Source organism: Symphalangus syndactylus, chromosome 4 (assembly GCF_028878055.3).
Source record: "Symphalangus syndactylus isolate Jambi chromosome 4, NHGRI_mSymSyn1-v2.1_pri, whole genome shotgun sequence".
In the NCBI taxonomy this organism is placed as follows: domain Eukaryota; kingdom Metazoa; phylum Chordata; class Mammalia; order Primates; family Hylobatidae; genus Symphalangus; species Symphalangus syndactylus.
The window spans coordinates 118,386,938-118,410,538 of NC_072426.2; the positions used below are offsets into that span (position 1 = coordinate 118,386,938).

The 23,601-nt window shown below is 37.3% G+C and overlaps 2 protein-coding genes across 10 annotated transcripts in view; one reads left to right on the forward strand and one right to left on the reverse strand.

The window, feature by feature from the left end:
* The window catches only part of ANAPC10 (anaphase promoting complex subunit 10), a 396,428-nt gene extending 382,571 nt beyond the window's left edge, over positions 1-13,857 (reverse strand). For 3 of the 8 annotated variants that reach the window (XR_010120554.1, XM_055276025.2, XM_055276026.2), the window contains exons 1-3: positions 13,716-13,857; positions 11,575-11,701; positions 3,760-3,850 (exon numbers count right to left, since the gene is read on the reverse strand). Coding sequence is in view for 7 of the 8 variants with exons in the window: in XM_055276025.2 (XP_055132000.1) it covers positions 3,760-3,850; positions 11,575-11,689 (206 nt within the window). In the remaining variant the exon portion in view is untranslated. Of the gene's footprint in view, positions 1-3,759; positions 3,851-11,574; positions 11,702-12,833; positions 12,976-13,086; positions 13,152-13,715 lie in introns of those variants that run through there. The other 5 variants (XM_055276023.2, XM_055276024.2, XM_055276022.1 and 2 more) reach the window with 5 other exon arrangements.
* Positions 13,847-23,601, forward strand: part of ABCE1 (ATP binding cassette subfamily E member 1) — a 30,904-nt gene continuing 21,149 nt past the window's right edge. Inside the window, exons 1-4 of one of the 2 annotated variants that reach the window (XM_055276019.2) lie at positions 13,847-14,050; positions 19,754-19,883; positions 20,961-21,046; positions 23,357-23,454. In XM_055276019.2, the coding sequence (XP_055131994.1) occupies positions 19,781-19,883; positions 20,961-21,046; positions 23,357-23,454 (287 nt within the window). In that variant the 5' untranslated portion in view covers positions 13,847-14,050; positions 19,754-19,780. The remainder of the gene's footprint in view (positions 14,051-19,753; positions 19,884-20,960; positions 21,047-23,356; positions 23,455-23,601) is intronic. The other variant, XM_055276020.2, reaches the window with a different exon arrangement.

Below are 23,601 nucleotides of genomic sequence, written 5' to 3' on the forward strand. Positions count from 1 at the left end.
CAAACCCACAGACAACATCATACTGAGCAAAAACTGGAAGGAAGCATTCCCCTTAAGAACCAGAACAAGACAAGGATGCCCACTCTCACCACTTCTATTCAACATAGTTCTAGAGGTCCTAGCCACAGCAATCAGGCAAGAGAAAAAATAAAAGGCATTCAAATAGGAAGAGAGGAAGTCAAACTATCTCTGTTTGCAGACAATTCTACACCTAGAAAACCCCATACTCCCTGCCCAAAGACTCCTAGATCTGATGAACAACTTCAGCAAAGTTTCAGGATACAAAATCAATATACAAAAATCAATAGCATTTCTATATACCAATAACATACAAGCTGAGTGCCAAATCAAGAACACAATTCCACTCAAAACAGCCACAAAAAAAAAAAAAAATGCCTGGGAATACAGCTAACCAAGGAGGCAAAAGATCTCTACAAGAATTACAAAACACTGCTGAAGGAAATCAGAGATGACACAAACAAATGGAAAAACATCCCATGCTCATGGATAGGAAGAATCAATATTGTTTAAAAAAAAATGGTCATAACTGCCCAAAGCAATTTATAGATTCAATGCTATTCCAATCAAACTACTGACAGTTTTCACAGAATTAGAGAACTATTCTAATATTCATATGGAACCAAAAAAGAGCCTCAATAGCCAAAGCAATACTAAGCAAAAAGAACAAAGCTAGAGGCATCACACTACCCAACTTCAAACTACACTTCAAAACAACAGTAGCCAAAAGAGCATGGTACTGGTAAAAAAACAGACACAGAGACCAATGGAACAGGTTAGAGAATCCAGAAATAAAGCTGCACATCTATAACCATCTGTTCTTCAACAAAGTTGGCAATAACAAGCAATGGGGAAGGAACTCCCTATTCAATAAATTGTACAGGGATAACTGGCTAGCCATATGCAGAAGATTGAAATCAGACCCCTCCCTTTCACCATATACAAAAATCAACTCAAGATTTACAAAAGAGCTAAATGTAAAACCTACAACTATAAAAACCCAGGTAGAAAACCTAGGAAATACCTAGAAATACCTAGAACATAGGACCTAATAAAGACTTCATGACAAAAACTCCAAAAGCACTTAAAACAAAAATGTAAATTGACAAGTGGGACCTAATTAAACCAAAGAGCTTCAGCACAGCGAAAGAAACTATTAACAGAGTAAACAGACAACCTATAAGATGGGAAAAAATATTTGCAAACTATGCATCTGACAAAGGTCTAATATCCAGAATCTATAAGGAACTTAAATTTACAAGAAAAAAGAAACTCTATTAAAAAATGGGCAAAGGACATGAACAGACATTCCTCAAAAGTAGACATACCGCCAACAAGCATATGAAAAGGTGGTCAACCTCACTAATCACTAGAGAAATACAAATCAAAACCACAATGAGATACCATTTCACACACAAGTTGGAATGTTTATTATTAAAAAGTCAAAAAAAAATAACAGATGCTGGTGAAGTTGTGAAAAAGAGGGAATGCTTATACACTGCTGGTGGTAATGTAAATTAGTTCAGCCACTGTGGAAAGCAGTTTGGAGATTTCTCAAAGAATTTAAAACATAACTACTATTCGACCAAGCAATCCCATTACTGGGTATATATCCAAAGGGATTTAAATCATTTCACCATGAGACAAATGCACACATATGTTGATTGCAGCACTATGCGCAATAGCAAAGACATGGAATCAACCTAGATGCCCATCAACCGTGGATTGGATAAAGAAAATATGGTAAACATACACCATGGAACACCACACAATCATAAAAAAGAATGAAATCATGTCCTTTGAAGCAGCATGGATGCAGCTGGAGGCTGGCATCCTAAGAGAACACAGAAACAAAACCAAATATTGCATGTTCTCACTTATAAGTGGGAACTAAACATTGAATACATGGCTGGGTGTGGTGGCTCACACGTATAATCCCAGCACTTTGGGAGGCCGAGGCAGGTAGATCACCTGATGTCAGGAGTTTGAGACCAGCCTGGCCAACATGGTGAAACCCTGTCTCTATTAAAAATACAAAAAATTAGCCGGGTGTGGTGGCAGGCACCTGTAATCCCAGCTACTCGGGATCCTGAGGCAGGAGAATCGCTTGAACCTGGGAGGGAGAGGTTGCAGTGAGCAGAGATCACGCTACTGCGCTCCAGCCTGAGCAACAGAGACAGCCTCCATCTCAAAAAAAAAAAAAAAAAAAAAAAAAAAAAAAAAAAAAAAACACATTGAATACATATAGATACAAAATAGGGAACAACAGACATGGGTGCCTACTTGAGGTGAAGGAAAGGAAGAAGGTGAGGACCAAAAAACTACCTATTAGGTACTATGCTTACTACCTGGATGACGAAATAATTTGTACACCAAACCCCAGCGAAAGGCAATTTACCCATATAACAAACCTGCACATGTACTCCCTTAAACTAAAATAAAAGTCAGAAGGAAAATAAATAAATCCTGCCTAACATCTGCTTTTGTAAGATAAAATTTAATTAGAACAGCTAAATTCTGTCATTTATGCACTGTGTAGGGCCACCTTTGTGCTGTAACAGTGGAACTGAGCACTGTAGCTGCAAAACAGATGAGATGGCCCAAAAAGTCTAAAATATTTACTATCTGGCTTGTCGGAAATTTGCTGATTTGTACTCTAGGACAATAAAAACAAACAACTAAAATACAATGCTATAGAATGTTAAAATAGATGGTATAAGCCGGGCGCAGTGGCTCACGCCTGTAATCTCAGCACTTTGGGAGGCCGAGGTGGGTGGAGTCACAAGGTCAGGAGTTCAAGACCAGCCTGACCAATATGGAGAAACCCCACCTCTACTAAAAATACAAAATTAGCCGGGCATGATGGTGCATGCCTGTAATCCCAGTTACTCGGAAGGCTGAGGCAGAAGAATCGCTTGAACCTGGGAGGCGGAGGTTGCAGTAACCCGAGATCACGCCATTGCACTCCAGCCCAGGCAACAAGAGCTAAACTCCATCTCAAAAAAAAAAAAAAAAAGATGGTATAAATGCAACAAGATAGCTGAGTTAACTGGTTTCCAACTATGTCAATAAATTCAGCCAGGCCCAGTGGTTCATGCCTGGAACCCCGGCATTTTGGGAGGCTGAGGTGGGAGGAATGCTTGAGGCCAGGAGTTCGAGACCAGCCTGGCCAACATAACGGCCGACTGTCTCTATTTAAAATGTTAAAAATCTGACAATAAATACATTCAAAGCATTGACAAACATGTGGCTGTTTTCCTTTCCCCTCAAAAAGCATTATCAAAAAGGAAAATGTCCTTAAAGGTTCTAAGTAAAAAAAAAAAATTTTTCCAAATAAAAGTAAAAATTTGAGAAGTTATATGAATATTCCATAGCTAAAAAGCTTACAATCATCACTCCAGGTTTACTTTAATATGATACATTAAGGTATTGTATTGGGCCATAAGCAAAATATCTTTCTGAAAGTACCTGCAGAAAATAAATTATATTGAAAAGTATATTTGAGAAACATCTACATAAAAGGAACTATGCAACATACCATAAGAAAATTCATAAAAAATAAGACAGAGTAACTTTAAAATGCTAATAATCTAACTGAATAGAAAAATAATCTATAAGACTTCAGAGTTTAAAAAGTTTTGTATTTCATTGTAATTTCTATCTTTAATTTTTATGTTAATAAAATAGATTTATTTGTCTATAACTTACACTAAATGAAAAATTTGAAAATGTATTAATTACCTGAATTGGATGTTCACTAAATGAGGCTGGGAACCATCTGATTGCCAATAAGTTTCTAGATTGTCATCTCGTAACTGATCCACTCCAAATCCTAAAAACACCAAAAGTGTCAATAAATGCCTGTGAAAAAGAAAGAACTATACATGCAAAACATAAAATTACCATAGGTATTTGTCCAGAAATTTTGATAAACAGAAAGGTCACAAATATTAAATTTATTTTTTTATTTATTTTTTGTAGACAGGGTCTTGCTGTGTTGCCCAGGCTGGCCTTGAACTCCCAGCCTCAAGTGATCCTCCTGCCTTGGCCTCCCAAAGTGCAGAGATTACAGACATAAGCCATAGCACCCAGCTGTGAAACTTAAATTAACCAGAATTCTCCTACCCTTTTATTCAGAGCTCAACTCTTAGAGAAATATCACTTGCACATACAAAGACTCTACCATTTCTCCTCCTTACTCACTGCTCTCCAGCTCCTATAGCCTTCTTTCTGAACCTCTAAAATGCCAAATCAACTAACGTAGAGCCTTTGAACTAACTTCCTGGTGTCAAGAAAGTTCTTCTCTGAAATCTTTGCACAATTTCTTCTTCTGTTTTTTTTTTTTTTTTTTTTTGAGACGGAGTCTCGCTCTGTCGCCCGGGCTGGAGTGCAGTGGCACAATCTCGGCTCACTGCAAGCTCCACCTCCCAGGTTCACGCCATTCTCCTGCCTCAGCCTCCGAGTAGCTGGGACTACAGGCGCCCGCCACCACGCCCGGCTAATTTTTTGTATCTTTAGTAGAGACGGGGTTTCACCGTGGTCTCGATCTCCTGACCTCGTGATCCGCCCGCCTCGGCCTCCCAAAGTGCTGGGATTACAAGCGCGAGCCACTGCGCCCGGCAATTTCCTCTTCTTAACATTCATGTCTCTGTGCAAATTTCACTTATAAAAGAGGCCTTCCATAATCCCACAAACTAATGCAGCCTCCCACTTAAAGTTACTTTCTATTATATTGCTGTCTTATTTTCCGCAAAGCAAATATCACTATTCAACTTAGAAATCCTTTAACTCAAAGGCCATAATTGTCAGGTACAGCATGAACTTCAATAAGAATTTAGTGAGTTTTTATTTTAAGAAAAACAGAATTTACAACATCCCATTAACCTTCTCAAAATTAACTCAATGTCTTCAAAAAAAAAAAACCAGGGAACAAATAGCATATAAGCCCTGTAAGATGTTCACAAAATCCCGCCATACTGAATCCCTTCTTTGTATCAAATATAGAGTTAAGCATAGCAGATGTACCTATTTTTCCCCTAAATTTGTTTTTCAACATTGGATTAATTTGGTGCTTATGAAATGATTAAATTATTTTAAAAGACCCTATTATATGGTAGCAGTCATAACACAAATTTGTTCTTTTGTTTTTCCAGTCTCTTAGGTAGAGACTAACAATTGTGCTGAATTGTAAGATTGTTTTGTGGTGTGTGTTCAACTAAGCTGAATCTACTAAACACATTCCAACTTTAATCTGAATGAAATATTGAACCATTATTTCCAAAGATACAAAAAGATTTTTGCAAAGCCATGTGCCACCTACCATCCTGTAGCAGGCAAGTAAATCTGCGTCTCCCAAAGACTGATATTAACATTTTGAAAATTTCTTAAAATTCTCCTTTATATCACTTCCTATCTGATTTATTGTGTGTCTCCTGATTTCCTTTTTACCTCTAATCTTGCCTCACTTCAATCCATCCTCCACACTTCTCAAATATGAACAAACACTGATTGTTTTACTCTGTTACTTACCTTTTCAACTGCTCATATTATCCATACAGTAAAGTATGAACTGTTTAATAAAGTCCTCTATAATCAGGCTTCTACCTAACTATATAGCTTCACATATGCCATTTCCCTTTGTTTCAGTCTCATTTACTACATGAAATTAATTGACTAAGCCATGTTTTGTTTAAGCTGTATACCTCTGCACATATTATCATTTCTTGGCATCCAACAAGGATTGGTACTAGGACCTCTGTGGTTAACGAAATCCACTGATGCACAAGTCCCTTATTTAAAATGGCTCCTCTTGTATACTCTAAATCATCTCTAGATTACTTATAATACCTAATATAATGTAAATATGTAAAAAGTTGTACAGTGTTGTTTTTCTATTTGTGTTATTTTTGTTGTTGTACTGGTATTTTTTTGTGGTTTTTTTCCAACTATTTTTGACCTTCAGTTAGTTGAATCCATGAAATTAGAACCTACAGATATGGAGAGCTAACTGTCCAATTTCCCTTGCTTTTATGTCCTTAGTGAAATCCTATTCTTGCTTCATCATACAGAATAAGCGTCATCTCCATGAAGACTTCCATGATCGTTTCAAGCAAAGTAAATCACTTTCTTCTTTGGGCTAGTTCTACACTGAGCCCATACTTCGTGGAAAGCAGTATTGTGTAGTGGAGTCTGTCTTGAATTCCAGAATTTCCTGCTTATCATGTGATCTTTGTCAAATTACTTAATCTTTCTGTACTAGAATTTCCTCATTTGGAAAATGGTAAAAGAAATAGTACAACTTCATACAACTTTTGAAAACCTTACTGAGATAATTGGTTATTTTATGCATGTAAAGTTCTTAGAACAGAACCTATCACTTAGTAAGCACTAAATAAAAGTTATTAATTATTACATTATGTAATAATAGTTTAAAGCTATACTTCCTCCACTAAATTGTGAAGTCCTTGACAGTAAGGATTGTGTCTTGTCTTTCAATCTCTAACAAATTTGAGTTACAAATCTCAGCAACTATCTGCTGACTTAAACTGAAAAATATCTGACCCTGGAGAAGCAAAGATCAAGCAATCACTTTCTCATGCAGTTTCCTGTTTATAAAGAGTAGTCATTCTTAATATGTAAAGTGCTAATCATTTAATGATATTTCACTGATAGACTCAAAGCTCAAAATCACATGAAGTAAGACATATGACATTGCACTAATGAACTTCATGAATTTCATACTCAACACATTTTTAAGTGATCCTGCCACTCCTCTAGTAGCAGTAACTATTGATCTCTTCTGCACCTCCAAGATGTCAGAGCAGTGGGGCAACTTCAGGAAACTGGTGACATGTGTTGCTCTCTTCAAACCAGTGACTGGTGCAATATTGCGTTAGTAATGAGGTATGAATCAGTGCTAGTTTACCAAAGAAGGTAAACTTTACCAAAGGAGTTCAACCAGCACTGATTTGTATGTCATTACTGACACAATATGGCACCAGTCTCGTTATACTAATAGATCAAACAGTGAAAGATGTTCAATTTAATCATATTTACAGGAATATTTGATACGATAATGGATATTAAGGAATTCCAAAGAACGTAAAAGAAAGCTGGAAAAGCTTTTAAAAAACGGGGGGAGGGGAAATCACCCCTACAGTATTCCACAGTGTATATATACCACATTTTCTTTATTCAGTCTATCACTGATGGGCGTTTGGGTTGATTCCACATCTTTGCTATTATGAATAGTGCTGCGATGAACATACACGTGCGTGTATCTTTGTAATAGAATAATTTATATTCTTTTGGGTATATACCCAGTGATGGGATTGCTGGGTCAAATGGTATTTCTGGTTCTACATCTTTGAGGACTCACCACACTGTCTTCCACAATGGTTGAACTAATTTACATTCCCACCAACAGTGTAAACACGTGGAGTACTATCCAGCCATAAAAAGGAATGAGATAATGTCCTTTGCAGGGACTTGGACAAAAGACCAGCCACAGATACAAGGCTGTCTTGAATAGGAGGAGCCAAAATGCTGAGGCCAGGTACTTACGGCCTACCTAAGACTGCTGCTGCACTAGGAAAACAGAGAACTACCCTGCCTATCCCTTCCAGGAGCTGGAAGCCATTATCCTCAGCAAACTAACACAGGAACAGAAAACCAAACACCACATGTTCTCCCTTATAAGTGGGAGCTAAACAATGAGAATAAATGGACACAGGGAGGGGAACATCACACACTAGGGCCTGTTGGGATGGGGTAGGGGGAGGGAGAGCATTAGGAAAAATAGCTAATACATGCTGGGCTTAATACCAAGGCGATAAGTCGATAGGTGCAGCAAATCACCATGGGACATATTTACCTATGTCACAAACCTGCACATCCTACACATGTACCCTAGAACTTAAAATTTAAATTTAAAAAAATCACCTCCATCCAAACAACAAGAAAAAGCTGGATAAACTACAAACTCCTACCAGACAGCCTGAAATCCAGGAATGGGGCAGCCCCCATTCCCAGGAGAATAGAGATTATAGATTGTCCCAACTGTGGTAGAGCATAGGAGGAAGGAACAGAGACCAAATAAACACATAAGAAGAAACCAAGTATAACTTTAATAATTTGACAAAGACCAAATGCAGGCTAGCATAATAGTACAGCAACACTGAGAGCCCCAAACACAAGGTGAATTCACACTGACTCTCAGACTCTTTTGCAAGGGCCCTCACTTTACACATAAAGATTGGGAGAGGGCAAGAGACTAAAGAGCCTAAGTCAGCGCTACAGATACAGAGGAGGGGACTGACCACCAGTGAAGGAAAGCAAAAAGTTCTACCCTCCTTCCAAACCCTTCTCTCCCATAGAGGAAATGACTTAAGCTGCTACAGGAGGAGAATCAACCCTGTTGACCCCAGGACACAAATACAATCCATCCTTGCTGAAAGAGGAGTAAAAGAAAAAACTCTCTATACCTGAGAGAGGGGCAAACAACAGTCCTTTCTCAGAGTGAGGCAGAAAACTCTCTTCTACAAAAGACCAGTCACAGATACAAGGCTGTCATGAATAGGAGGGGCCAAAATGCTGAGGCCAGGCACATACAGCCTACCTAAGACTGCAGCTGCACTAGGAAAAGAGAGAACTAACCTGCCTCTCATACCCTGAACTGAGTAACGAAACACAGTATTCTACAGCTGGAGGTAGGGCAAGAGCATGGCGAGAGGCACCCTCTGTAGCACAAGTGTGCGCCAAAGCACAAGAAAACTGGAGTGGAACTATTATATAGAAAAATAAGAAAATGTCTCTGGCACAATGGTCTCACAATAAGCACAGGGCATCTTTAGAGACACTGAAGGTAACTATAGCCATAACAAAACTCAAACTCAGCTCAATTCCTAACTAATGCAAATCTCACAATGAAGGACAAATGATAGAAAAAAGGCATCCATTTCAAGATGTAAAAACTATCTCAGTGTCTACTAATCTGCACATATTTGGCACTCAATTAAAAAAAAAAAGACAAACAGAAAGAAAAACAGAATTATCATAAACAGAAACAGACCCAGAGATGACCTAGTTGTTGGAACTACCAGACAGGAATCTTAAATAACTATAACTATGACTAAGATGTTATAAAAAAAAAAAAAAAACCTAGAAAGGTAGATGAAATGTGTTAATGGACAGGAATTTCAATAGAGATGAAAACTCTAAGAGTCAAATGGAAGAGCTACAAATAAAAAATATAATATCACAGATGAAAAATTTCTTAGGCAGAATTATCAGTATGTTCAATAAAGCCAAAGATGAATGCAGCAGATTTGAAGACAGGCCAATGAAAAATACCCAAATTGAAACACAACTCAAAAAAAAGTGAAAAAAAATAGAGTACCCAAAAGCTGTGAGATAATACCAAATGGTCTAGCATATGTATAATTAGATTCCCAGATTCTTAGAAAGATAATAGAGAAGGAATAGGGCAAAAGAAATAATTGAAGAAATAATGGACACAATGTCTTTTACAATCTAGTCTCAAAAGTCATATACCATCAGTTTTGCCTTATTCTACTGGTCCCAGAGACCAATCCTGACACAATCTGGAAAGGGTCCACAGAATGGCATGAATACCAGAAGGCAAGGATAACTGGAGACCATTTTGAAAGCTAGCTACTACAAATCTGGTGATTGGATAAACAAACTGGTACAGCCATATTGTGGAACAGTAATCAACAATAAAAAGGAACAAACTACAGATATGTGCCACAGAAAAACCCACAAGTGAATTATGCTAAATGAAAGACACTAGACCCAATAAGCTACATACAGTACTTATATTGGCATTTTGGGAAAGGTGAAACCAAAGGGACCCAAAACTGAGCTGTCAGGGGCTTCGAAAGGCCCAGAAGACTGACCATAAAGAGACATGAGGGAACTTTGTGGGATGATGGCAATATTATATATTTGATTGTAATACTGCTTATATGACTGTACATGCCTGTAAAATTCATAGAACTGTACATCTAAAAAGGATAAGTTTTATAGTATGTAAACCATGCCTCAATAAAGTGCTCATAAAAAGACAGAGAAGGGAATCTTGAGGGGAAACAGAAGAAGCTTGGTTGAGAGGATGGATACAGGAGTCATAATGTGCAAATAATAAAAGTTTCTGAAAGAAAGATGACTACCAAACTAATAACATTATAAAGTTCCTCAACCTAAAGAAATTTCTCCACGCTTGAGTCTGCGGGTGAAAACTGCCTATCAAATTATGGGTTACAAGGGTGAGAAAAGATATCCTGACAAATGCCATGAACTCAAGAATAAAGAAAAAAACCTTAGATGCTTCCAGAAAAAAACAAGTTACTTAGGAAAAAAAAAAAGAGACGTAGGCATAGGCCTTTATACCCACAACATGGCAAAAGAAGATAGTGAAAGAGCATTCATAAATTTTTGAGAGAAAAGGACTGCCACCCAAGAATTCTATCCCAACAAAGAGTAAAAGGAAAGTATTTTGGTGTATGTTATCACTCATTTATCCAATTGAGAGAAACAGCCAAAAAAAAAAACTAAATAACAACTGAATCATAGCAGAGATGGAGGAGGAAAAGAGAAGACCTTATGACATATGTAGTTAAATCTAACTAGGGAATAGTAAAGAAATTGGACAGAGATATAAGATAAAAAAAAAAATCCAGTGCATTAGAATTAAAATAAAGCATCTGAACAAAAGAAATATTAAAATCAGAGCAGTGTACAGTAGTATCTTTATCTGCAGTTTCACTCTCCGCAGTTTCAGTTACCCTTAGTCAATCATGGTTCAAAATATTAAAAGGAAAATTCCAGAAATAAACAACTGGTAAGTTTTAAACTGTGTACTGTCTGAGTAGTGTGAAGAAATTTCTCACCATCCTGCTCCATCCCACCCAAGAAATAAATCATCACTTTGTCTAGCATATCCACCCCTTTGTCCAGCACATCCACCACTTTGTCCAGCATATCCACACTGTGTATATATACTACCTGACTGTTAGCCATCAACATCATCTGCTCCTGACATCCAATCATCAACATCATCATGGCTTGATGATCCAGAATCACCAGAAGCAGATGCTCCTCCTTCTGAAGTATTGTCAGAAGATTAATAGTAGCCTAAGACTACATCACAACACCTGTATTCTTCACCTCACTCGCTCTCATCACATAGACATTTTATCTCTCACATCATCGCAGGAGGAAGGGTACAACATTTTGTGAGCGAGAGAGACCACTTTCACAAAACTTTTATTACTTTATTACTTCTATTGTTATAATTGTTCTATTTTATTATTATTCTTAATCTCTTACCGTGCCTAATTTATAAATTACACTTTATCACAGGTATTTATGTATAAGAAAAAACACAGTATTAATATAGAAAGGATTCAGTACTATCCATGGTTTTAGGCATCCACTGGGAGTCCTGGAATGTATCCCCGGGGATAAGGGGAGATGACTGTACAAGGAAACTGCAAGTGACTATTTCCAACAGCTTTTTTGTTTGTTTGTTTTTACCTGGTTTGCAAGATGAGAGTGACCAAACAGCTTGTGATCCAATTTCCCGTACTGTTCCAGTCCTTTCCAACTGCTTGGGGTCAGCACCAGGAGGTGTCTTGTTTGGTGTAGTCATTTTTAAAATATTCTATGTAGAAAACAAGAATGCACACATTGTATCAGGAACTGGGCATCTTTCTACAAAAGGTTTTTACCAAGAAAAATTTAATGGAACTCATATACCTTGATATTAATCATTTATTCTGAAGAATGCAGTTAATATAATTAAATCACTGTAATTTAAATCTTAGGGGCTGGACATGGTGGCTCACACCTGTAATCCCAACACTTTGGGAGGCTGAGACAGGAGGATCATGTGAGCCCAGGAGTTCAAGACCAGCCTGGACAACATGGCAAGACCCCATCTCTATTTTTAAATAAATAACAATCTTAGGAATTCAGGTTTTGTTTCGTATGACCAGATATGCAAAGCAGTGAGCTATAGTAGTCAAAAGAGCCCAGAATCAAAGTTTTGGCTTCAGTATCTCCTTTAATTAGCCTAGACTTTGAGTAGGTCTGGGCTTTATTTCCTCTCCTGTCAAAGAGGTTCACTTGATGATTTTTAATTCTACAATGCTATGCAGTTCTATACTTCTATGGCTGAAAATTCAAATGACTTTTAGCCCTAGAAAAGTCAGACTGAAATACTCTTATTCTAGGAATATATAAATATTGATCCTCATTTTATTTACTTAACTTCTTTTTTTTTAGAGACAGGATCTAGCTATGTTATCCAGGCTGGTCTTGAATACCTTGCTTCAAGCGATCCTCCCACCTCAGCCTCCCAAGTAGCTGGGATTACAGATGTGATCCCATGGCCCCACTAAGATCCTCATTTTAAATATTTATTGAGTGATGCAGAGAACAGTCATACCTGCCCTCTAGCTGTCAAAAGTTTTATTTAAGACCCAGACCGGTGGCCACACCTGTAATCCCAGCAGATTGGGAGGCTGAGGCAGGTGGATTGCTTGAGCCCAGGAGTTCGAGACCAGCCTGGAATATGGTGAAACCCTGTCTCTAAAAAAATTCCAAAAATTCAGCCTGGTGTGGTGGCACACACCTGTAGTACCAGGGAGGCTGAGACAGGAGGATCACCTGAACTGGGAGGCGGAGGTTGCAGTGGGCCGAGATCGTGCCACTGCACTCCAGCCTGGGTAACAGAGCAAGACTCCGTCCCAAAAAACACAAAAATAAGAAAAAAATGTTAAAAGTTCATTTACATATGCTCTTACCATAGAAGATAAGGTCAGGAAAATGGCTTCAAGATTTTGAAGTGAATGACTGGCCCATTCTAAAAAGATTGACCTCATGTTTCACATCTTTTGTTAATTTTACTAAGTCTATTCACTATATGTGAAAAAACACTTCAATATTGGATCGTGAACAATACGTAAAACTGCTTTGGTAGCGCAGTTACTGCTACTGAACATTGTTATATATGCTATTCAAAATAGGTGCAATAGTTCTGCATACGGTTTCCTTGACACCTCCCATTGTATCCGAAGTTGTTCTCTAATCGGCACACAAGCACTTGATACTCACTAAATAATGGCAGAGACAACGGACTGTAAACTTTGGCAAGGCCTGAGGCTTAAATGCTCAATAAGTAATTTACTGAATGAATAAACAGATGAATAGGTTCAGTCATGAACTAGTTATTTGTCACTTTCCTGCAAGTTAGGTGAGATCTAGGGGGAGACTATTCAACCTGCAACCATCATTACTAACTGAATGTCCTGTTAACTAAAAAAAAATAGAAATAAAGTCCATCTTTAGGGCAGAATTCAACTGCTGGACTTGGGACTGGACGCCACCAAGTGGATAAAATATGGAGCTCGGTAAAGATTGGATTCCCGGCCTTAAACTGACCACACAGTTGAGAGGAAGCTGAGGCCTAGGAGAGCGAGCAACAGCAAGCCGTGTCTGGACCAGACTCTGTTGGTCCTACGGACACCTCTAGCGTTAGAATGACTAAGGCTCCACTCCTGACCCACCGGCCTTGAGGAAAGCGCGAACGTAAAAAAAGATTGAAACCGGAGAGGCGAATGCCTCTGTTTACGCTAAGACCACGCTCGAAGTCGGAGAAAAGCCCACACACTCACAGTTTCCAGACCTGGCTGCTTGCCGAAACTCAGGTTCTCAGGACCTCCAGCAGCTCCGTGCCACTCCCACTCGGCTTCCTAGGACAGCCTGGCTTCGCCAACGGCGTTGAACAAGGGTCGCAGCACAATGACGTCAGATCTCCCTACCTACCTCCAGGGTTCCGCCTCACGCTCTATGTCGCGCGCGCGCACTACGTCCTATGGCTTGCGCGAGCGGCGGCTGGGCACCGCCATTTTGGCCGGTGGCCGTGAGAACACGCTGTGTGGCTGAAAAGTGAAGGCAAGAGCTGATTTGGCCTGTGTGCCCCCTTCCGCAAGGGGATCGTTTTCTCCAGGTACGTGAATAGCCCGGAGAGGTTTGGCTGTTAGCTGCCGTCTGCCAGGTTGGAAAGACTGTAGGGACATTCTCCGAGAGCCTTTGGTTAGGCCTTAGGTGGCGGAGACAGCAGCAGCGCGTGGCAGCGGCTCCTGCGGGACAGCTGGAACTGATGGGGCGCGGGCGACGCCGAGAGCTTGGGGGCGCCTCGGTCTTCCCCTCCAGCCGACCTGGCTGTCGCCTCTGTTGCCTGCCACACCCGCGAGGGACTTCGAGAATGGACCTAGATGCCGTAGTCTCCACTCCCCCTTTACCCTACTCCCGCCCTGAAGCTAAACCTGCTGGAGAGGAAGGCACCTTTAGAACTTAACAGCACTCTCTAGTACCCCCACACTCCTCCAGCACCCTAAAATGGATATATTGTCACGTGTGCATATTTGGTTGTGGGAAGTCGTGGCTTCCACGTTTTGGTGAGTGGAATGAGTCATGGCATCTTGCCGCCATGAAGTCGAATACTCGCTGTCCACTCCCAGGCTTTATAGAAATGATGCCCACATGTACATGCTTTTCTCAGAACAGCGTGTACGCAGCTATGACTGGTGTTGTCCCAAATAATTTCCCAGTAGAAATCCTATAGTTTTTTTGGTACGTTTTTATAACACTCGGCACTTTTTCCCCTTACCCATTTTTCCCTTTATTGTATCTAATACTCATTGAGATCAAGGTTGATGTCTTTACTCAGAATACCTTTATTATCTCTTCAGGGCTTCGTACATTGTAGGCATTTAATACGTACTGTGAATGAATGACAGCCAAAGCCGAATTCCCACTTCCCATTAACTACAGAAGCGCTTATTTTCTCTTTTTTGATGGTAAAAATCTATAAGAGGAAGAACTGTCCAAATAACATGTTTTATTTTTTTAAGAGTTCTTCTAGATGTCTTAAACTTAAAACTCTTTGAAATCAGAGCCGTGTACCACTCCTAACTTATACGTGTTTTATAAGACTAATAAACTACAATAAGCATGGGTTAGACTATTTCATGTGATACTAAACATCATTAGTTAACAGCAGTCTTTGAAATGCTTTTACACAGCATTACAATTATTTTGGCTTTAGACTAAATGCTTCCAAGTATTCCTCACTTTTTTCCTCTCAGCTGTAAGAATGACACTGAGGGTCATTGTTCTAGTGTCAATTTTGAACACTTTTGTCTTCGAATCTGAAATATCCTCAAATCCTTCTTTGTTTGCAGGAGGCTGTTAACTATAATCTTCCTCTCCAAGCATTACTGTGCCTAACTTTTCTATTGAAAAACAAGTAGGGAATCCGCTTGCCCCAATTATTGAAACTGATACAGAAATTGAATTAAAAGTGTTCACACAGTTAATTAACAGTTCTACAAAGAATCCATGTTCATTTTTCTTAAATGCGTTACAATTTATCACTATTTTTATATAAATCAGTTTATTAACCACTTCTGGTATGTTTTTATTCTTCTGTAAAAATCAAGCCAGGGTAGTGACATGCACCTATAGTCCCAGCTATTCGGGAGGCTAAAGCAAGAGGATCCCTCGAGCCCAGGAGTCCCAGTCTGTAGTGTCCTGTGATCACTCCATTCAGCCAGGACACCATAGCAATATCCCCATGTCTTTTTAAAAAAATTGTCTTTTACAGTCTTTTGGTTTTTAAAATAGTTTGAAAACTTAAATATTTTAGTAGTTTAACAGAAATAAAGTTTAAGCAATGTCGTGATGAAAGATTTATCCCCTGGTGGGGAATTCATTATGCTCTTTCACTGAGTAATTTGTAGAAAGGCATTCAGTATTTAAATTAGAATGCATGGTGTCCAGTTTTAATAGCTTGCTAAAGAATCTTCGTCTCCTAGGAAGTTGTCATTTCCCGAATAATAGCTTTTTGTGACAATTCAAGTCATCTAATTTCTTCCTCTTCTAATCTTTACAAGACCTGGACCAGTTTTTAGAGGAATAGAGTCAACCTGTTTATTGGAATAACCCTGTATTTATTACATGAACATTTAGTCTCCTTTTGAATGATTTTTTTTTTTCAGTATGTAGTTTAGTGGACAACTGTCACTATAAAATATTGGTAACTTGCAAGATTTCTAAAGTTGTTATAACCTACAGGAAAATTATTTACTATATTTGAATTCATATTCTCATTCATTTAGCAGAAATGTTTGATCTCCTGTGTGCTAGGCACAGGTTCAGCCACTGAAATGAACAAAAATTCCTACCCTCATGATGGATGGAGTACATTCTACTTGGGGAGGGGAAAAATGTGTGTGTGTTTGTAGAGAGACAGAATATACATACACACACCCATGATAGATGTGTGCATATACACCGGATATATATATATATATATATATATGGAATATATAGTATGTTGTATAGTTGAGCTAGGGAGAAAAATAAAGCAAGAAGGATGAAGAGGCAGTTGGGTGTATTTTTCGGTAGTGTATATTGTGGTAGTGTAGTTACAGAAGGCTCACTGAGAAATAGTAAAGATTGGAAGGAGTAAGCCATGTAACTCTAGGGGGAATAGCATTACAGGCAGAAAGTACCAAGATCCTAAAGCAAGAACATGCCTGGCATGTGCTAGGAACAACAAAGAGCCAATGTAGCTGGAGCCATACTACAAGAGCTAGAGTAGTTGGAGACGAGATCAGAAAGTTAACAGAGGCTGATCAATGCCTCATTGATTATTTTCAGGACTTTGGCATTTACTCAGATTGAGAGTGAAGCCATTGCAGGATTTTAAATAGAAGAGTGACATGATCTAGCTTACTCCTTAAAAGGCTTACTATGGTTCCTGTGTTGAGAATGAACTGTTGAGGGTTAGAGTGGAAAGAGATGAGAGTAAAAGCAAAGAGATCTGTTAGGAAGCTATTTGAGTAATGCTGGTAAGAGATGATAATGATAGCTTACACCAAACTCATGAGAAGAGATCAGATTCTGGATATTTTATAGCTTCAATGGGATTTGCTATTATTAGGTGGAAAAGAAAATGACTTCAAGGATTTGGGCCTGAGCAAATGGAAGACTGGAGTTGCCATCTAACAAAATGGGCAAGACTGCTGAAATTTTGGTGAGGATTTCAGGAGCTTAGTTGGGAGATTCCTCTTAAGCCTTCCAGAGATGATAGGTGGGCAGGAAGGGTTCAAGAGAGGTATCCTGACTAAAGATAGAAATTTGGAAATTTGTAGGTTATAAATGGAATTTAAACCTATGAGGCCAGAATAGAACAACTTGGGGAATGAATATATGTGGAAAAAGATGACCAAGTCTTAGAGCACTCTCTGCATTTAGAAGCCTGGGAGATGAAGATGAGTGACCAGGAAAGTAGTAGAAAAACCGGGTTAGTGTTGTATCCTAAAACCAAGTTAAGAAAGGGTTTTTATCTAGTAGGAAAAATGTTTGTTTGTGTCAGATGCAATTGATTGGTCAGGTGAATTAAGGTCTGATAACCATTTGTTTTAGCCATGTGAAGAACAACGATGGCTCAACAAGTTTTGATTAAATGATGGGCTCTAGAGCCTAGAATGGATTCCAGAGAGCATGTAGCGAGAAATTTGAGACATTGAGTATAAGCAACTCTTTGAAGTAGTCTTGAAGAAGGAGAAATAAAGCAGTGGGAGACGATGGGGTCAGATAATAGAATTGCTGAATGCTGATAAGAATGAGCCAGTGGAGAGAATAATTGATGAAGTTAAAGACAGAAGGGAGAATTGTTCGGACATTCTTACGGAATGTCTTCTAGTGTACAAATGGTCTTAGCTAGGGAAATACATACAGTGTGATTGCTGATTGGCATAAGGGTCCATTTGAGATGATGAATTTAAAGGGAGACTAGTCAGCAGGTTTTGTGTTTTTTTTCCCTACCCATTTTCAGCTCTGTGTGTGCAGGTGAAGAGTCGAATTTAACCAAGATTGTGATTTAGGGTATTTTAGCTGGGTAAGAAGGAAAATAAAAACACCAAGAGCTGAGGGACAGTGGAAATATGATAGAATCAAGAGATAATGAAAGGTTTGAAGAATGGAGGAATCAGGGTTGTTAGATTGTTGTGTAGTAAGTGGTGAACTGAAAAGATAAGAGTGGCGGTTGGAGAATGGAGTATTTGAAGTTGAGGTTACAGAAGAATTGCAATTACTGGTAATGATAAGGTCTAGGATGTAACCAGAAAAAATGAATGGCTATGGTAAGGTAGAAGACAAGCTGTTTGAGGAGATGGGGTTAAATGAGAGGACAGGAGGGTCATCTGTGAGCATATTGAAATCAAGAACTATGTCAGGAGTTGTAAAAGTGTGTGAAAGTTAACAGAGGGGCTGAAATCTTTAAAGAATGAAAGGGAGTGATCTGGTGGTCACTACTAACTAAAGCAGTTAGATAGTTGAGATGCAAAACTTTTTAGGGAGGAGGGAGAGATAATAGTCTAGGACAGCATTGAGGAGCAAGATCTCTTATCCCTATCCAAGCCTAATGATATTGATGGGTGTGAAAAAGACTTGAGATGTCTACAAAGAGAAGCAGTCTATCAAGAAAAAAAAAAATCAAGATTGATTATCACAGTAAGAAAAAAACAACATGATGTCTTTCTAAATGGAGAGTCTTGGTTTCAGATTCATTCGTTACATATTGGAATAAACTTGAGTATTAAGGCACCTTTTGGAATTTTTTACTTTAATCACCATTCTAAGGAAATTAATTTCTGAACCACTAAGCCCAATATTGTAAAAGATTTTTAAGTTCACTTTGATCTTAATGTTGTGTAGTTGATTAAATTGGAATATCAAGACTTACAAAGGCTTTAAAAGTGAGCATAGTATATACATATAGTTACTTGGTCTCCTTTTAATTTCATTGCTATTATGATTATTTGCCATTTCTGGCAGTGTCATTATAGTCAGATGTACACGACGTGAAGTAATGCTTAGTTTGGGGGAAGAGCTTGTGGGATTTCCCCCATCCTGCTTCCCTTTATTCAGTTTTCCTGGCTATTAATAATTCTTTTTCCATTAGAGCTTTAGATTTGCTTTGTCTGGATGGGTTGGGGTTTTTTTTGTTTTTTTTTTTGAGACTGGGTCTCACTCTCATCCAGGCTGGAGTGCAGTGGTGTGATCTCGGCTCACTGTAACCTCCACCTCATAGGCTCAGGTAATCCTCTCACCTCAGCCTCCGGAACAGCTGGGACCGCAGGCGCACACCACCACATGTCTGGGGTTCCTTTGTTTTTTCTCATGAGATTGAATTAAATATATAAGTTCAGGAAGGGTTTAAATCTGTGATATTAACTATTCTTTATTATAAAAACAGAGATAGCATGTCATTTGTTCAGGTCATTTATGTCATTCGGTGTTGTTTTAAAGTTTTCTTGTGTATATATCTTGTTGAGTATATATATATATATATATATATATATATATTCCTAGATATTTTCTTTTTGTCGCTATCGTAAATGGCATTTTTTTCTTTCCTTATATAAATCTTCTGATTAAAGTATATATGTAAAATTTGATTTTCCCAACCTTACTAGATTATAGATTATTTTACAATTTTTACAATTGTCAAAATTTATATTTTTTTTGCAGATAATCATTTCATCTCCATATAATGATCATTTATGTTTTCCTGTCTTTCATGTATGCAAATTAGTTCCCTTAACTAATTGCATTGAATTTGTTGATTTTTCTTTCATAGAAGAGCTGGATATTCTTTCACACAGTTATGGCAGACAAATTAACGAGAATTGCTATTGTCAACCATGACAAATGTAAACCTAAGAAATGTCGACAGGAATGCAAAAAGAGTTGTCCTGTAGTTCGAATGGGTAAGCTGTTCTGTGGATCATTTAAGTATAAAAGAAAACCATGAAAGAAATCAACTGGTTTGATAATTCTTTACGGACATTAGCATAAACTTTGTGTTCACCATTAGTTTCATAAAACTGTGAAGACAAGAAAAGTAGTTTGTTCTAAATTTCTTTTATTGCTTTGTGACTAAAGGATCCTATTTTTTAAAGAAAGACCAAATTGTAGAATAATACGTCAATATTTAAAAGTATATGGGATGTGCACTCAAAGCAGAGTTCAGCTTACTGATCTTGAAATCTACAAAATCTTATAATTACTTTAATATTATATATAGTAATTAATTACTATAATTAATGGGGGAAGGGCTACAGTAAACTTTGACAGTATTTTCATATTTAAAAAATGAACAAAGGGCTGAAGACTATTCATAAGGTTTAACTATATTTTGAAGATCAGATAAATTTCCAACAATTCAGTTGAAAAATTATTGGTAGTCGTTAAGGGCTATGTTAAGTAATTGTGAATATACGAATGAGGCATAGAATTACTGAGTCTTAGAATTACTGAAACTTAGAAACTTTAGTTGTCATCTGTTATTGTCTCCTTTGCTATTCAGAAATTCCATTATCCCTAATACCATGTTTAATTTTAGCTGTATGCTAGATGACTGCATACCTTTTTGGAGTTTTACTGATCTAGCTACAATAGTTCATTCTTTTAATGGTCTACCTTACCATTTTCAAGACGTATTTTGTTTTATGAATTTAAAATTTAGGTTAATCAGCTTAAAAATATTTCAGGATATGTCATACTTTTACTAGCATATTTTCTTCCCCAGTAGTAAATTAAGTAAAATAAATATGTGTTAAAGTCATCTCTCTGCTGCCAAACAAGGATATTCATATAAGTGATTAGAAATCTGTCCCCACAAAGCACTGATTTAAGGCATTATCTCAAATGTATTTCTTTGTGTGGCCTTTGTTTTTGAATATCTGCTTCTGTATGGAAATTTAGAACCAGCATTGCCTAAATAACAGTGTTCGGAAAATTAGAAGATAAAGTAAATGGCTTAATTATATCTTTTCCTTTACCAGGAAAATTATGCATAGAGGTTACACCCCAGAGCAAAATAGCATGGATTTCCGAAACTCTTTGTATTGGTTGTGGTATCTGTATTAAGGTAAGTAATATTTTATTTACTGGATCAAACGTGTCACCTAAAACTGAAATCTGAAAATTCTGGATACTATGCTATAACTACTTTAAGTGAGGCAAAGTATAAAGCAAATGAATAGAGAATGTAAATTTAGGAAAGTGGTATTCTAATATCAGTGACGTTGCTTTTTTAAATTAATTAAACCACCCTTTTTAAAAGTTATTCTTGCTGTACTCAACTTTATAAAGCCATTTCCAACTAAAATTTCTCTTTTTTCACCTTTTTATAAGGACATTACATCACATTACATGTTTCTTTCAAGTCTTATTGAATTTTAAATTCACACCTTTTAAATAGAAATGCACACGGCCAAAAATTTTAAAATTTAACCTAATTCTTAAGTGTTTCTTCTGCTGTATTACACGTGCTTCTATTGCATTTTTCCCAATAGTATACTTCAAATAGCTCAATTATTAATAGTTTTTGTTGCCTTGAATAGTTTGATTAGGCTTTTGACTCATGAATGGTAAATTTCCAACTTCAGTTCATAAAAGAAATTTAGGAGCTAATGTGTAACATACTTAATTTAGATCTTTCTGTTTGTAGATATTATGAAAAGGAGCTTCACCAGAGTTCAGATACCACGCTATTGTTCAGATAAATCGTGTATATTTCACATTGGTTTCTGAATCCTTGTTTAAGTATCCAGAAAGATTTTATGGATACCTGAAACATTTTCACTTGCTTTGAAAATATAAACAGGAAGCATTCCTTGCAGCAAATATTTACTAATCTCTTATTAGATACCTGCCTTTATCCTGGGTGCTGGGAATCTGGTTTTGAGCAATATAGTATCTATTCTCTCTCTTTGCTGCTGTAAGAAAATTAGATTAATTTAAATTTTAAATTTTGGATATACACTTGAGTGGCTAAAAACATACTAATGAGATGGTCCTCTTTGAGGGTGAAGAAGTAATGTATAATTCCTGAACACTAAGATATTATAATGCACCTCATATATGAACAGTGGATATTTTTTTCCTTGTAGAATTAAGAAGCTTAAATCATTTGCAGCATATAAGCATTGTATGTACATTTAAGAGAAGAGGATAATGGAGGTATCTCCACTGTCCTCCACTATATTATAGAAAAATATAAGTTGTAAAAATTTAATAGTTTTGGTTAGAGGGTGGAAATTACTTTATTAGAAAACGAGTAATTATCTGTTTTTATAATGTATAAAATGGAAATGCCCTGGAATCTCTAAACACGGAAACTTTGAATCGGTCCCCTGAGTTCATTGAACACATCTGCTGAACAGATCTCTAATAATATGAGGTTATAATTTTTGCATGTACCTCTGTAGTTGTCTGTACTTAGAAAAATTTTTCTAGCCACGTTACCATTCTTAAATAACCTTCCTGTTTTTGCTATTCTTGTTCCTTGGACAGTCATCTTATAGTCAAATGTTATTTGAATAAGCCTGTGTGTTTTGTTTTGTTTTTTAATGTGAATTGACTCCGAGAATTCAAGTATGTTATTCACATAAGATAGATAAAAGTCATAATGGAAAGACATTAATCCCTGGTCTGTGCAAATATGCAAGCTCTTGGTGGGGTGGAAATAGCCCAAAAAAGGATAAGATCCATGACCTCACATGACTTTACAAGGTAGAACAGGAAGTATACAAGGGCAGGAATAATTGAAAGAAACAGAGGGAGAACATCTGTTTTGGAAAGAATATGAAGTCATATATTCAGTGACTTTTTGTTGACTTGCCTCTTAGCCTCCCCTTATCTAATATGTTTTAACAAAACCAAACGAAGAACCTCAAGTTCTACAAGGATTTTCAATAAGTATTAAGCACTCTTTAAATGTATAGGATTATGCCCCACACTAAAGGGAATATCAAGTTACAGCTGACCCATGAAATCACAGGTTCAAACTGTGCAGATCTACATACACGTGTATTTTTTCCCCCAACCAAATGCCAATTGGAAATAGAGTATTTGCAGGATGCAAAACCATTTTAGAAAGGGCTTTTTCTTTATTCAGGTTCTCCAGGGCTGACTGCAGGACTTGAGTATGTGCCAATTTTTTGGTGTACTTGGCAGTCCTGGAACAATTTTCCCCACATATACTGAGAGACAATTGATATAATTCTAATGTTCAAGGAACCTTTTATTTTAAGTAAAGAGTAAAAGGAAATGAAACAACATTTCACATGTTTATGAAATCATGTTTAGAAGATTGCTTATAAAAATATTTTTAATCCATTTTAGTTATGTGTACATGTCTACAGATTAATACAAAAATTAATTCTTTACATAACAGAAATGCCCCTTTGGCGCCTTATCAATTGTCAATCTACCAAGCAACTTGGAAAAAGAAACCACACATCGATATTGTGCCAATGCCTTCAAACTTCACAGGTATATTTTCACATCAAGATTCCTCTTCTGTCAAGTTAAGAGTAAAATACATTTGGGATTTTAAGAGAAATGCAGAAATTGGGGGGAAATGCTATTAACCAGTCACTAAAGGAAAATACAATATTATAACATCATGCAGAATCATAC